The 16398-nt window shown below is 33.4% G+C and overlaps 1 protein-coding gene across 6 annotated transcripts; it reads left to right on the plus strand.

Annotated features, from left to right (window-relative positions):
* The first annotated feature begins 1567 nt into the window (after positions 1 to 1567).
* LOC132295377 (uncharacterized) lies at positions 1568 to 11943 on the plus strand. Of its 6 annotated transcripts, none has more exons than XM_059793627.1 (9): positions 1568 to 1652; positions 1732 to 1797; positions 3774 to 3856; positions 8644 to 8831; positions 9016 to 9260; positions 9353 to 9559; positions 10618 to 10710; positions 10805 to 11389; positions 11569 to 11943. In XM_059793627.1, exons 4-8 carry the CDS (start codon positions 8657 to 8659, stop codon positions 10970 to 10972), a joined length of 888 nt encoding a protein of 295 aa, XP_059649610.1. In that variant the 5' UTR covers positions 1568 to 1652; positions 1732 to 1797; positions 3774 to 3856; positions 8644 to 8656; the 3' UTR covers positions 10973 to 11389; positions 11569 to 11943. The 6 variants fall into 6 exon arrangements, with proteins under 6 accessions (XP_059649610.1, XP_059649609.1, XP_059649608.1 ...); XM_059793626.1 differs by having other exon boundaries at positions 3777 to 3856; positions 8637 to 8831; XM_059793625.1 differs by having other exon boundaries at positions 3777 to 3856.
* Positions 11944 to 16398: the final 4455 nt, after the last annotated feature.

The raw sequence follows: 16398 nt of genomic DNA on the forward strand, positions 1-16398 counted from the left end.
AATTTATCAGTAATTGTTAGTATTTATTTTTTCATTGTCAAAATAAACACACATTACTCACACTCACTTTGCCCCTTTGGGTACTCAAGCCCTCACCATCCACTTTGAGTGATATCTTGGAATTGAATGTCCTAAACTAAAAAAAAAAATTGTTTTTTTTTGAAGGAAATTTAAATATTTATAACTTTTTTAACAAAATGTTTTTACTTTAGATAAATGTTGAATTTTGTTTTTCTTATTTTTCGCATAATGGCCAATGTTAAAACATAAATTATATATTAATTAAATACATTATATAATTAAAAATTTTAAATGTGACAGTCTCTATAAATGCATTTATAAGTAATAGCTAATAATTAAACTTTTCGAACGTTCTTTACAAATATATATTTCAATCAATTATAATTTTATAGCAAGTCACGCTAACTTCTTCATCATCAATTATTGAGTAAAGTTATTATTAATTGATCAATATTTTAGCAAGCACGGACGGAGCCAATGAACGCCTAGGGGGGCACGTGCCCCCTGAGGTTGCCCGCACTTTATAATATATGTGGTAATTTTTTTTTTAATTTTTTTCATATATATGAAAAAAATTATACAGTGCTCTCTCTAAATTTTGTGGTTTTTAAAATTATCTCTTTATTTTTTCTTTATTCTCTTTAGTCTTTAAATTCCTTAAATTTCTTTAATAGAAAAGTCAAAATTTCCTTCTTCAATTAATTTTTTTTTAACTTTTTCTTTTTAAAGTTTTTTTATTTTTCTTTTTCTACTTTTACTCTTAAAATTCTTATTTTTAATGGTATTTTTTTTTTGATAGCGTGCCTCCCTCACTTAAAATCCCAATTTTTCCATCATCGATCATTGTATATGTAAATTAAGGAACAAATCTATTTTAGGACTTAAATAAAAAAATATCAAAAATAATATTTATCAGTATATGTAAGTATCTACTTATTATTATTATTTTTATATTAAAAGCATTTAATTTCTCATATATATTTTACTTTTTATACATCTTTTCACTAAATTACTTACATATACTGGATAGTATTAGTTATGAGAGAAAAGAAAAGAAAAAAAAAGAAAAGAAATGATAGTAATAATTTCTATTTGTGTTTGGATAGACCGGGGAAAAAAGAAAAGAAAGGATAGTTATTCTTGTTTGGATAAGATAGAGGAGAGAAAAGAAAAGAAAGGATAATAGACAAATTACTTTTTTATCCTTTCATAACCATGGTACTTGAATGGAATAATAAATCTGTGTATTGATTTGTGGAGGCTAATTTTGGTATTATCAAAATACCACTAAAATCACTATCCTTTCTCTCCCTATCTCTCCTTATCTTCTCAAAATTGAGGAGAAAGCAAATGAAAGATAAGGAGGGATAGTTATCCCTTCCTATCTCTCCTTATCCCTCCCTATCCCTCCACTTAACTTATCCAAACACACACTACACTATCCTCTCTTTTCTTTTCTCTCCCTATCCCTCCAAATCAACCCTACCAAACACACCCTAAATTTTAACCGGGAAAAAAAGGTGGTGAACTTAATTATGTATTTTTCATTTCCCTGATACCTAGACACGGCCCACTTCATTCTCAGTATTCATGGTTCAGTTCATGTAGGGCTCAATGGCGATCTCCACGAGGTGAACAATATTCGTGTCTTCATTTCTTCCTCTTCATCGTTATGCAAAGTTTTCATCACAATTTCATCTTTCCTAACAGATTACAAGGTTTTCATTGGTGATCTCCAACAGTAGAAGGATATATATGCTATTTTCATATTTAAAAGTAAGTTCTCTTGTCTTCACTCTAAGTTCCCTTGCCTTCACTCCTCTCTTTTTCTTCAGATCTTCATTGTTGCACAAGGGTTTTAGATTGTATTTTGAAAACCCCCTATTCTAATTTTAGATTATAGATTTTGTTATTTGATAATCCCTATTCTAGTAACCATTCTAGGGTTTAACGGCCGAAGTCAATAAAATAATTAAGATGGTAACATGGCGCATGCTAATCTCTCCCTCTCTCTATATATAAATTAATTAATTAATTAATTAAAGTTAAGAGAATAATCTCTCTCTAATCTCTCTGTAATCTCTCTCTCTGTATATAAATAAAAGGGATCTAAGACAATCTCTCTCTATGTAAATAAATTAATTAATTAAAGTTAAGAGAATAATCTATCTCTAATCTCTCTGTAATCTCTCTCTATATATAAAATAAAAGGGATCTAAGACAAGAACAAGTACAGGCAGATATAAATTAATTAATTAATTAATTAAAGTTAAGAGAATAATCTCTCTCTAATCTCTCTCTCTGTATATAAATAAAAGGGATGTAAGACAATCTCTCTATATAAATTAATTAATTAATTAAAGTTAAGAGAATAATCTATCTCTAATCTCTCTGTAATCTCTCTCTCTATATAAAATAAAAGGGATCTAAGACAAGAACAAGTACAGGCAGTTAAACACTATTTGGCCAACCAACTGATAATAATATTCTTCGACTTCCAATAGGGTGGCATTTCATTGCTGATGATGGGTATCAGTTGGTGTCAATTTCCATTACCTTTATTTAATTAGTACTATTAATTAGTTATGCTGGAAAAATATATATTATAACTAAGAAGAAGTACATTTTGTGGTTGTAAATTAAACTTATAATTCTAAGCTATATATAAGTGGCTTGCTATTTAAGTTTATATTTTAATACATAATTTTTCCAGAAATAGCAAAACACAAGCCAGATTAATTGATGAGGATGTGGCATCAACTCCACGTCACTAGTTCTTGATTTTACTCAACCTACTACATCTGCTTTCTCTCAGTACATACTGTTGATGCAACCACTTATATGATCATGTTTGCATAACTCTTGTTTAATTTGAAAATACTGATTTTCTCCAGCTTAAAACAAAGAGCAAGTGCAACATAGTAGAGAAACAAAACTTTACTTAATTTGCATCTTGAAAAAGCTAAAAATGATAGTATATAATAAGAATTGGTAATTGAGAAGATTTTTACAAATTGTAAAAAAGTAGTACTATTGCATGTTAATCACTAATAAATCTAACACTTTCTCTTGTAAATGGGATGAGTAGAGGAAGGAAAGTGAAACCAAGCAAACCATTTGACTCTCTTGATGATAGTTTTAGAACAAAGGAAACTGTGACAGAAGATGGAAACTAGTGCTATATATGATCCTTTTATATATATATATATATATATATCTATGGTGCATGATGAGTTTTCTTCATCTTTTGATTTCAAACCCAGTTCTGTTTGGAATACTATCCTCTGCCAAGTTATGCCACTATAATTTAAGGGTAAAGTGGAAGCTTTACACTCTCATCAACAGCTCATAAATCATAATGTGTTGTGTAGATAGAGATGGATACCAAGTGTTATGTCATTGTAGTAACGTTAGTAGATATCCTGTGAAAATGATGATGTAAAGATGGCCATGCTTAGCAACTAGGGCGTGTAGTCCACACAATTTGTGCTTGTAGTTGGCCAACATGTTTAACCTTGGTGAAACTTCACTCCCCATAATTCTCAAAGCTTGAGCCTGTAGTACTACGACTGCAACTTCACTCCCCACTTCCTAGAATTATAAGCTTTTTAATTTAACAATTATCTGATAACTAATGTCCAAGTTTCTCTTAGCTAATCATTTTTTCGTTGTTTTCACACACACTTATTTGATTTTTCCTTTTAAATCTGAATTTGGGATGTTATTTAAGCATAATAAATTTCTATGTTTAGCAGGTTCTGACGGTGGGCTATAAACACTGCTTGAGACAAGGGCGCTGTTATCGTGACTTCCTTTTATTCAAATTGTTGCTCTGGTTTGTTGGTTTTCATTCAATTATATTTTTATTGTGTTTTGATCATTTTTTATTTAAATTTTTTATATTGTTAACATAGGCTAATGCTTAACTTTGCATATTACATGTTTCTCTATGGACATTCATTATTGTTTCTCTATTACAAGTAGATAATTTTCAAGTTAGTGGGATTCAGTGGTCTTAATATGAGTTGTCGAATTCAATGGGATGAATTGTTATAACAAAAATTTATATCCATTCAAAATTTGCCTGTAAATGACATCATGCTTTAAGAAATAGACAAATCTATTTAATAAAATTAGTCTACAAAAAGAGTTAAAAATAGGCTCCAGGGAACCTTTCTCACATTTTTGTTTTTTATTTCTTTAATGTGTTCTATATTTTAGAATTCTTAAAAAACTTAAGAAAATTAAACTACATATATAATTCCTTTAAAGCACAAATATACTTGAACATACATATATATAAGAAATTGGATGCGCACTCTGTTATATATGAATCTGACTGGCGGGATTTAGTTTACTGGATGGCTTTATTGAACATACTAGTCTCACCCTATATCCCCTTTCCCAGTCTAAAATTATTTAACCTGTTAAGCCACAAGTTGAAAATAGTAGGATTCATGATACAATTGCCGATTTTTTTTATAGGGAGCTAGATATGGATAAGAGTTGGATCCAATATCCGCATAGGTATTCTAAAACATATATTAAAGGACTTAGAGAATTCATTCGGTTGGCCCGTTCCCATACAGATGGAAGCAATAGGTCAAGATGTCCATGCCGTATATGTGTGAACTTGATATTAATGCCAATTGATGAGGTCGAGGACCATCTATTCACATTCAGAATGCATAGAGATTACACCCAGTGGGAATTTCATGGAGAGGAACAGGGAACGGAAAATGACAATTTTGATGATGATGATGATATTGATAATAATTATGTTACAGATAATGAAGAGGAAGGTGATGGGGTAAATGAATTGGTGGAAGATGTTTTCATGGAGACACGTGTTCCAGATGTGCAACAAGGAGGAACATCTAATAGTCGTGCACCTGGTGTGCTGGAAGAGGAAGTGAGACATGAAAATTTTGAAAGATTATTGAGAGATGCACAACGTGAACTATATCCTGGTTGTCTTAAGTTTTCAAAATTATCTTTTCTATTGAGGTTGTTTCATTTAAAGGTCTTTGGTCGTTGGAATAATAGATCATTTAGTATGACTCTTGAGTTCATTAGGGAAGCATTTCTGGAAACAGCTGAGACACTACCAAAGTCACATTATGAGGCCAAAAGAATAATGCGTGAACTAGGTGTTGGCTATATTTGTATACATGCTTGCAAAAATGATTGTATTATTTTCTGGAAAGAGCATGAACATAAAGATAAATGTCCGGAATGTGGGGAATCTAGATATAAATTTAACGAAGGTAAGGGTAAGAGAATTCCTCATAAGGTTCTTTGATACTTTCCAATCAAACTGAGGCTACAAAGATTATTTATGTCAAGGAAGACAGCGAAAGATATGAGGTGGCATAAAGAAAAACGTGTAAAAGAAGTTGATGTATTCAGACATCCAGCTAATTCTATGGCTTGGGAGGAATTTGACAAAGAGCATGATTGGTTTTCTAATGATCCTCGTAATGTTCGACTTGGACTAGCTAGCGATGGTTTCAATCCGTTTGGCAACATGAGTAATTCCTATAGCATGTGGCCGGTTATGCTTATGCCATACAATTTACCTCCATGGAAATGTATGAAAGAACCATTTTTATTTATGTCGTTGCTTATTCCTGGACCAAAGTCACCTGGAAATGACATTGATGTGTATCTAAGACCATTGATTGATGACTTGAAAGATCTGTGGGAAAACGGTGTGGTTTCGTATGATGCCTCTACTGGAAAAAACTTTCGTTTGCATGTAGCTGTGATATGGACTATAAATGATTTTCGTGCATTTGCATACTTATCCGGATGGATGACTAAGGGATACATGGCATGTCCAGTTTGCAACGAGGATACATGTTCTTTAAAATTAAAGCATGGACAAAAGATATGTTACATGTGTCATCATCGGTTCTTGTCGCTTAATCATGCTTGGAGGAAATGTAAAAAAGAATTTGACGGTAAGAAAGAGGATAGGTTACCACCAAATGAGTTAACTGGAAATGACTTGTTGGAACAATTGCTTGGTCTACGACCTGTCAAATTTGGAAAGGGAGCCAACAATAAAAAGAGAAAATGTACTCCAAATGAATTGAACTGGACAAAGAAGAGCATATTCTTTGAGTTACCATATTGGGGATCCCTTAAGTTACGACACAATTTGGATGTCATGCACATTGAGAAAAATATTTGTGATAATGTGTTGGGAATATTGATGAACATTAGTGGAAAAACCAAAGAAAATGTGAAAGCTCGCCTTGATTTAGAGGCAATGAGAATTAGAAAAGAGCTGCATCTTATTCGGAATGGAGATAAATTTATGATGCCATCAGCACGCTACACTTTGTCAATAGAAAAACAAAGGAGCTTTTGTGAATGGTTGAAGTCGGTGAAGTTTCCATATGGATATGCATCAAACATATCTCGATGCATACATGTTAAAGAGTGTAAGATCTTTGGCTTGAAAAGTCATGATTCACATGTTCTTGTGCAACGTCTTCTACCTATTGCAATTCGTGGGTACTTGGATGTTGATATTTCCAATGCATTAATTGAGTTGGGATTTTTTTTCAAAGAGTTGTGTTGTAGGACTTTGAAATTGGAAATCCTTGAGCAATTAGAAAAAGACATTGTGGTTACACTTTGTAAGTTAGAAATGATCTTTCCTCCAGCATTTTTTGACGTAATGGTTCATTTAGCTGTTCATTTGCCACGTGAAGCTATCCTTGCAGGACTTGTGCAATATAGATGGATGTATCCAATTGAAAGGCGTTTTAAAATTTGTATTCTTATATTTTCTGTTGTTGTTTAATTTAAATCTATAATGCCTTTAAATTAATTATTGGTGTGGTAACATATGTAAATAGGTTTCTTTTCACTCTAAAACAATATGTACGAAACAAAGCTCATCCGGAAGGTTCAATTGCTGAGGCTTACATAGATAGTGAATGTATTAAATTTTGCTCTATGTATCTCGGAGGGGTTGAGACAAGATTTAATCAAGAAAAACGAAATTGTGACAGAGGGCATCAACAAGGAGATTTCTCTGTTTTAAGACCAATTGTTCATCCATTGGGATCTGAAACTTATGAGATAATGGATATGACTGATCTCGCTAAAGCTCGATTTCATGTGCTTAATAATTGTGACGAAATACAACCTTATTTTGAGTAAGAACAAGAATTATATCCATATAGTTATATTGCATATGACTTTTTTTTTTTTATACATTAACATAGCATATGTTAATTATATAGAAAGCATATGGAAGATCTACAAAGAGAAGATCCGAACAATGTACAACTAAGGCATACACAACAATTCACTAAATGGTTTGAAGAACGAGTAAGTATTTGTTTAGGTTATGTGGAACCATTATGTGTAATATACATATAAATATATAAATTTTATTAATGAAACTAAGGATTATTCATTTTTTATTTCTGTTAATAGATCCAACAACTCCATCAAAATGACCCGTCCAAAGTGAGTGATGATTTGTATTCATTGGTATGTGGACTGGACGAATGAGTAAAACGATACAATGGTTGCATTGTCAATGGAATTCAATTCCATGGCAAGGAATGGGATGATTATCAAAAAACTCAAAATAGTGGTGTCGTTGTGGAAGGACAACACGAGTCAGAAAATATTGAATTCTATGGTGTCATAGTAGATGTTATAGAGTTAGAATATTGTTGGGGAGACGGGTTTTTCTTTTCAAGTGTGATTGGTGGAATATTGGCAGAAAGAATGGAATGCGCAAAGATTCCCATTCGATCACTATTGTTAATGTCTCTCAGAAATGGTATGAGAATGACCCTTTTGTTCTTGCATCCCAGGTTCAACAAGTTTTTTATGTAAGTGATACTAAATTATGTGGACAATGGTAAGTAGTGCAGAAAATCCAACCACGAAAATTGTTTGATGTTGCCGAGGTGGAAGATGAAAGTGAAGCTATGAAAAGTGATACTCTTGATGCCTATCAAGAATATGAACAATGTGAAGTTGATCGGGTTATCCCAAATGTGGAGGATGTGGATATGTTGCCTTTTGAATAGGGATGTCATGTTGTTGGACAATATTGATGTTGATATTGTTCATGGTAACATGACATTAGATGAAGGAGATGATAATTTTTTTGATGATGACACTGAAGGAGAAGAAGATATATCTATCCATTACAGTACAGATGAGGAAGTAACAATGCTCAGTGATGATGACACTGATGCAGATGATATAATGTAACCTTCATCCACGATTGGTGGATCAAAGATGAAGCCTTTTCTATAGCTATTTCTATTGCATGTTTGGGATCTTCTCTATATCTTTAGTCTTACTTTATTAGACTTGTTAGCCATTGTCAGTGCTTAATGTTTTGTAATAGTTCATCTTTTATTTTTGGTCTTTATTGGAAATAGGTTTCTCCATCTTTGTTTTGTAATGGAAAGGGAGGTATGTCTCCTCTTTTTGTAATTTTATTTTTCATATATAAAATCATTCCTTTCATGAAAAAAAAAAATGTAATCTTAATTCATCATGTACCTTGGTAAGCTTCTGTTTCATGAGTTAATGTTGAAATGTATTGCAACTTTTAATATTTCTTTTCATAGTATGCAGATTTTCGGAATATATGGCTCCAGGTCGTAGATCACCGAAAGTTGTCACATGTTCTTCTGCGGATCCCATTCCACTTACCGCAAGTCCAGATGTTGTTGCTCTATCCACTGACTCTCCTTCGGAACCCAGTCCACTTACCACGAGTCCAAATCTTGTGGCTTCATCCACCGACTCTTCTTCTGATTGGGGTAACATCACAGCTTTTGATATAATTAGTAAATTATAAGTATTTAGGCATGGGTAGAGTCGAGTTGAGTTATGGTTTATTCCACTATTGTATTACCTTTAGTATTACATTCATGCTTGTCTATTCTAATTCTTAGTTACCTAGTTGATTAAATTAAGAGCTTCTAACACTAGTTTTTTCTATAGTTCCTCCAATATTTGTAAAGCGTCGAGGAAAATCAAAGAACTGTTCACTAAATACCTATCGGAGTAAGAACAATTTAGTCTTAATAGAAATTGAGATTCTACCAGGAATGTGGAAGCCTGTCAATGGTTGGAGCAAAGAGTGGACAACTGAATTAGGAATCCAGGTTCGGCAACATGCGCCATATCATAAGAATTGGAAGCATATACTGCAAGCTAAGAAAGAGTTGATTTATAAAATTATAAAGGTACATAGTTTGTTTAATCTTATTGCTTAACTTTATGAATGACTATTGCATTAGAACTTATATCTTAAATAATAAGTGGGCTATTTTTTCAGGGTAAATTCAAAATGAGATATGAGGAATCCCATATCATGAGATGTATTGATAAGCAACTGAAAAAACAATTGAAGGATTTCAGATGCAGGCTACATAGACATTTTCTCAAGTTTTCCCCAGAGGAGGTGCACTCTCATCCTTATAAATCTGTCACTCAAGAAAACTGGGATCTTGTATGCAATAGGTTTATGTCTGAACAATTTAAGGTGAGTTCAGTTGTTTTATATGCCTATATTTTGGTATTTTCTGTTGTCTTCTTGTGACTAATGCTATTGGGGTATGGGCGGTGTTTAATGTGGTCTTGTATTATTTATTTGAAAAGTTTTATTGCCTCGCAAATAGCCATAAAAAGATTTTTGCTAATGCCCTTTCAATATTACAGACAAGATGATTCAATTACTGTTAAACGATTTTTATACATCCCATTTGGGAAAAAAAAAAAAAAAAAAAAAAGAAAAAAAGAAAAAAAGAAAAAAAAGAAGACGACAGTCATCTTCTTAACTAGTAGCTTTTATCCATGGTTATCAGATTTTATGAATGTATTCAGAGCACAATCATGAACCTTCTAATGATCTCCAAGACATTAAAACTATCAATCAAGAAATAAAAAATTTATAAAAGTTCAGATGGATCTTTATAAAAAATCTGCATAAGGGAAATAATGCATTCAACTGATCAGTTCTTCTGAGTTGAATTGGCTTAATATATTTTGTTTTCATTTGCATTTTTTTCTTTTTTTCTTTTGAGTTTTAAGAGTATCATCATATTGCTTTGGCAGTAGAAGAAATTGTTAAGAATAAAAAGATTCTTGTTTTCTCTCTTTTTATTTTATTTTTTTTGGTCGAACAGTTCAGTAATCTCTGGACTTATAATTGAAATCAAGCATCTTTCTTTGACTGGATTTATGTAGTTTGATGGTGTTCTTTACCATAGTATATTTGAATTCTTGATGTAGATGTTGCTCTGTTCTTATTGCTTTGAGTGTACTCTAGTCACTAGTTATCTCATCCTGAAAAAAATGATTTAAGGGTGATGGGTGATAGGGCCTTCCTCTCTTTTATCTGAAAATTCAGCAAACGGGGCACTGCTTTTGATGCAGGGGCAGCTCTTTTTACCAGCGGATTGCATTCCCTTACACTTGCTACATAGTATTTTGCTCTTTCTTTTTAGACATCCACATGCTGGGTCGTTTGAATAGTTTAGCTTAGTATTATGCTACTATATATATGTGTTGATGAACAAAATTTAAACATTTTGAATGTAGCGAGCAAGTAAGACAAACAAAAAGAATAAGGAAAAGAACAAAGTCCCGCATCGTGGTGGATCGAAATCATTTGTTCGATGTCGTGAAGAGCTGGTATCATTCGATATTTCTTTAAATATGTGACAATTCTTCTGTAAGTCTAGTTAATAAATTAATAAAAATTCTTTTGTTATTTGTAATTATATAGCGGGATGCCGAAACACAACAACTTCCTAGCAGGATCAAACTCTATGAGAAGACACATTTTCATCCGGATAAAGGCTGGAGCTGTCCACGTGCTAAAGAGCTTTATGGAAAGAAACCTTTTATTATTATTTTTTTTTCTATCCTTCCATGTATCAATCTATTGCTCTAACAAAATTTACCATTATTTGAATTATAGGATACCATGGTTGCAAAACTCCAAGAATCTCAATCAGTTGGAGACAATGATTCTCCAATGATTGAGGGATGATATTGTAGATGAAGTTCTTGGTACGACATCAACTTATGTCGGTGGCCTCGAACATGGCATGATAGCTCCATCTTCTAATTCTAGCCTACGTGAGCAAATCTTGGTGGCTAACAAGAGAAATGTTATATTGGAGTCCGAAATTGAAGCTCTTAAGAGGGATGCTATGGAGAAAAATGCTCTTCTAGAGTTAGAAACTGAAAACGCTAATAGAGAGGCTTCAGATGCTAAAAGAGAGGCTGCCAAAGCTATAGAGCAATGCAACAAAATGGCTGAAATGTATAAGGCCATCATGGAAAAGCTCAACAATACTAACTAAAGGTCATCACAAAGTTTAATTTTCTTTTTCAATTCAATACTCATTAATAGTTTATTTTTAAGAGCACTAAAGATTGCGTAAGTTCAATAACTAAATAGTTTTGTATAAGTATATATCTTGATATGTGGTTTATAGGAGTCATGTAGTTTATAAGAATTAATTACTTTATTACTTTATGCAGGTTGGACCGGAATGTAGGTAGGAAGCTCTTTTTGATTCGCCATATTTATAGGGAACTTTTGATCACAAGTCAGTGCCTCCAATTGCTTCATCACCATCTTTTGCTGCTCCAATCAAGCATGTTAGTGATAATGCAATTGACATGCCATGGGTATTTGTAATGGAGTTGTTTTGGATATAATTAAGTCTTATTTTGTTATAGATTTGCTTTAAATATATTATGTAATATTTGTGTATAGGTAGGACTTGTAGTATATATATATATATATATATATATATATATATATATATATATATGTTAGGAGTATGGTAGGATAGTTTTTGTTAAATGGCAGGATAGTTTTTGTTAAATGTCCATATATTTTGACTCTTGTTATGAACTTTGTTTGGGCATTTATATATATAATGGTGCATAGGCAACTTTTTCTATTCAAATGTTACAACTATATATTAAGGATGTAAAACTGTTTTTTTTGTTCAAGTGCTACAACTATATATAATGCAAAAGGTGGTCATTTATCATATAATATGGTTCTAAAAGATGTATAAGTAAATATATAAATGCATTTTTCAAACAATATGTAATTTTGCGACAATATTTATGAGTGAAAAAAAAAAATTCTTTTTGTGACCAAAAAAAAAAAAATCGTAATCAACGACAAAAAAAAAGGTCATAAAAGACAAACCCTTTTGTGACCAAACTAGATGGTTGCAAAATAACAGCTCTTTTGCGACCAAATGTTATTTTTACGACCAAAGGTTTTGGTCGCAAAAGGATACATTTTTTGCGACCAAAACTTTTGTCTCCTTTTGTGACCAAAAGTTTTGGTCGCAAACGAGGTCTCCTTTTGCGACCAAAATGTTTGGTCGCAAAAGAGGTACTCCTTTTGCAACCCTTTTCCTAGCATTGCAGTAGCTTTTTGAGCATTTCGGTCTTCTGAAAGTTTATTTCGGTCGACCGATGGCTTTTGGTATTTGATTGAATTTCAAAAACACACTTTTCAATAGCCAAAAGTATTGTTTGGACCTATTTCGGTCGACTAATGGCCTATTTCGGTCGACCGATGGTTCATTTTGGTCTACCGAACCAACCAACTTTTAAAAACTTGTTTTCAGCGGAGATTTTGTCCATTTCGGTGGTCCGATGGTTCATTTCGGTCGACCGAAATAGCTAGATCCCGAGCATAGCTTCTGTTGAGTTTCAACACTGATCTTCCAACTTCAAACAGCCATAACTTCTTCATTTTGTTACCCAAATGGGGTGATTCTTGAGTCTAAATTCATGGATTTTGAGTCAGCTTTCCAATGGTACCAATTTCATTCTCAGATTCTAATCATAGTAGGAGTTATTCATGTTTTAGTGAAGTAGTGTCGGGATTTGGTTTGAACTGGGAAAGGGCTTTTTGTGGGATTCTTGTCCAAAGTTCTTAAAACCTCTTGGAATGTTATAAAATGATTAGATTATATTGTATTCACCTTTTTTGACTTGTTTAGAGTCAAGTTCCTCCTTTTTCTTGTGAATTGACGGATTTTGCCCCTTAATTCACGGATTTTGCCCGTTTTGACTCTCGTTTTCTCTTTTGTTTACTTTAAGTTTCGTGACCTCATGGAATGTCACATTGGTATCTCAGAGATGTTTTATATCTCTAAAGACTTTGGTTTATCATTTGCTTCCGCATTTCGGACTCGTTACCGGGTTAATTTTTAGTTCATCACAACGCACCGGGTTGAAAAATTCAGATCGTTATATCTCACATACATACACATCATGCCCCTCCACTTGTCACCATCCTAGGCACCCCACAAGATTGAATCTCCACCCTACACATGTCATCATCCTAAGCTTCCAAGTGTCTCCACCAAAAAGTCAACAAATGGTCCAAGGAAAAGGTGACACTTGTCATACTTTTTTAAAATTACAAAATGGTCCCTCTTCTAAATATCTCACAAAAATAATTGCAAAAAGGTCCCTAAGACAAAATATCTCCAAAAGTTAATTACGTAAATAACCCTGAAAAATGAAAATGTTTCCGAAGAAACTATGTATTCATACCCCTAGAAAATAAAATTAAATAAGCATGATTCTCTACACAATTAAGTCATGCATCGACAGTAAAATAAAATAAAGCAAATGCATGTGGTGCCGAAAATAGATTCCGGACATCAAACCCTACCTTAGGTTCTATAAAACCCTAAGGTTACGCGAAAAGGAATAAACAAATAAATAAATGCCAAAAAAAGGGGGAAAAAACATGACCATCACAACCTACCTTCCTTACAGAGATGATAAGCGCTGAAAAAAATGCATTTAAACCTCTTAAGCTTGAATGTTCTAGGACCTTATTCAATCTTATTTTCCCGTTTTAGTCTAATTTCATGTTATTTCCCTTTTCAGGCACTTATCCCCAAAATAAGTCAATTCAGCTGAATTAGAGCATAAAAGAAACAATCTCAAGCTTAGTGGAAGAAAGAAGCAAAGTGGTGAAAAAATGTCTTCTTCGATCGATCGAATCAAGCTCCGACCGATCACACAGTGATCGTTCCAACTATGTTTTGATGGATTGAGCCTTTAGGAAAATTTCCCTCTTCGATCATCCAACTTATTCTTCGATCGATCCAACATTTTTTTATCTTATCTTCACCTACCACTTTTGTCCTTTTCCTAAAATATCCCAAAAATATCTCAGCTTTATCATTATTCAAAAAGGCGCCGCCATAGTTCGATCGATCCAAGCACCCTTGTGATGGATCGAACTGCTTTAAGTGCGTGAAAAATAGAGTTCCAGCCAATTAAAAGGGTGCTCGTGGTGCAATCATTTGGAGGTCTTAGTGCACGAGGTCTAACCATTGGGTGTGACATTTGAGCCACCTATATAAGGATTTTGGTATTTTAAGGCAGAATATTGAGGTTTGGAGGAGGCTAGAGATTAGAGAGAGAAATACACCATTTGGGGAAAGTTCTTCCACTCATCTAGGGTTTCTACCAAGAAGAGGAGGATCATTTCTACCATTAATGAGTGGCTAAACCATTCTCTTGGGGCTAGAGATAGCCCTAAGCATGCCTCCTAGACTTTGATGTTTTGTAATTAAAGGGAATTTGTATTGTAATTATTGTCTTGACATCTTATATATAAAAATCTTGTTGCTACAATGATTTGTGTAGTTTAATACTTCAAATTGATCATTTAATTCTATCCATATGTCTATATGTGCTAGGATGAATGTTCATGTATTTATTTTTAGATTTTGTGATATTGATGCATGTTTATGTGTGTTGATATTATGAATCTAGTGATGGTCAAGGCATGATGCTTAAGTAGATTACTCTTGTAGTTTGTTTGATGGTTCATACTTATTTCTTGATGGATTGTGCCACCTCCTCAGTTTAATTAGTTTAATTTTCATGTCACTAGCTTAGATGTAGTGTAGTTGCCGTACTTTCTTAGATAGGTGGACAATCCATGCTTGTTGTTTGATGTTCCATACTTATGAATGCAAGTAGTATATTTCTCTAATTTGAAGATGTGCATTAATTGTGGACTTAAGGGAAGGAATAATGACTTAACTTGATATGTTATGTTATTCGCTAGTTTGGCTAGACAATGTATGCTTACTTAGCCATCCACGCTTGGCAATTCAATTAATGGCACACACTTTCGTTACAACATATAATCCCCTTAATCTATCAAATATTGAATGTCTAGGAAGGTAATACTTAGTGGTGAACTCTAAGTCCTAAGACTCCTCTCTTATATTCTCTACACCTCATGTTACTTTAATTGCTTTACATTGCACTTATTTAGTTTACATTGTAGTCTAATTCAACTACAAAACCATCTTTGATCATTCGACCTACAAATCCAACATTGATTTCCAAGCAAAAATACACTCCATTTTCCTTGGGACGATCCCTACTTACTCTAGCTACATTAATGGTTAGTAGTGGTAGTGGCATTCTATAAATTCAAACTTGGCCACACTAAACTGTAGCAACCCGAGTTTTTCAACCCTGTTCGTTAGTGATGAACCGAAAGTTGACCCGATAACGAGTCCGAAATGCGGAAGCAAAAGATAGAACCAAAGTCTATAGAGATATAGACCATCTCTAAGACACCAATGTCGCCTTCCAAAAAGTCACGGAGTTCAAGGAGAACGAAAACGGAAACAAAGGTCGAAACGGACAAAAACCATGAACCAAGGGCAAAATGGTCAACTCACAACCAAAAAGAGAAACTTGACTCTAAACAAGTCAAACAAGGTGGAAACAACCTAACTTAATCATTTCATGACTTTCCAAGAGGTTCTAAGAACATTGGACAAGAATCCCACAAAATGCCCCTTCCCGGTTGAAGTAAAAACTGATACTACTTCACTAAAACATGAATAACTCCCATTGTGATTGGAATCTGAGAATGACATTGGTACCGTTGGAAATCTGACTCAAAATATATGAATTTAGGATCAAGAATCACCCCATTTGGATTTAAAACAAAGGAGTTATGACCATTCAAAGTCAGAAGAACAGTGCTGAAACTGAACTGAAACTTCTCTCAGGATATAGCTATTTCGGTTGACCGAAATGGCCCATCGGACGACCGAAATGAACAAAAATTGTGCTAAAAACATGATCTTGAGGTATGGTTACTTCAGTAGACCGAAATGAACCATCGGTCGACCAAAATAAGCCATCGGTCGACTGAAATGGCCCTGGACAGTGCAATTTGCTACTGGAAATGAGGTTTTTGATGTTCAAACAAAATCAAAAGGCTTTGGTCGACCGAAAGGGCATTTCGGTCGACCGAAATGACTCAAAAATGTGCACATGAACCTA

The sequence above is a fragment of the Cornus florida genome, unplaced genomic scaffold (genome assembly GCF_030987335.1).
Source record: "Cornus florida cultivar Cherokee Brave unplaced genomic scaffold, ASM3098733v1 CherokeeBrave_3.0.0_Hap2_Chr02, whole genome shotgun sequence".
NCBI lineage: Eukaryota > Viridiplantae > Streptophyta > Magnoliopsida > Cornales > Cornaceae > Cornus > Cornus florida.

What these genes read in the sequence shown, in the direction of transcription:
- LOC132295377 (XM_059793623.1), top strand. Translation starts at nt 5,360, where the DNA reads ATGTCAAGGAAGACAGCGAAAGATATGAGGTGGCATAAAGAAAAACGT.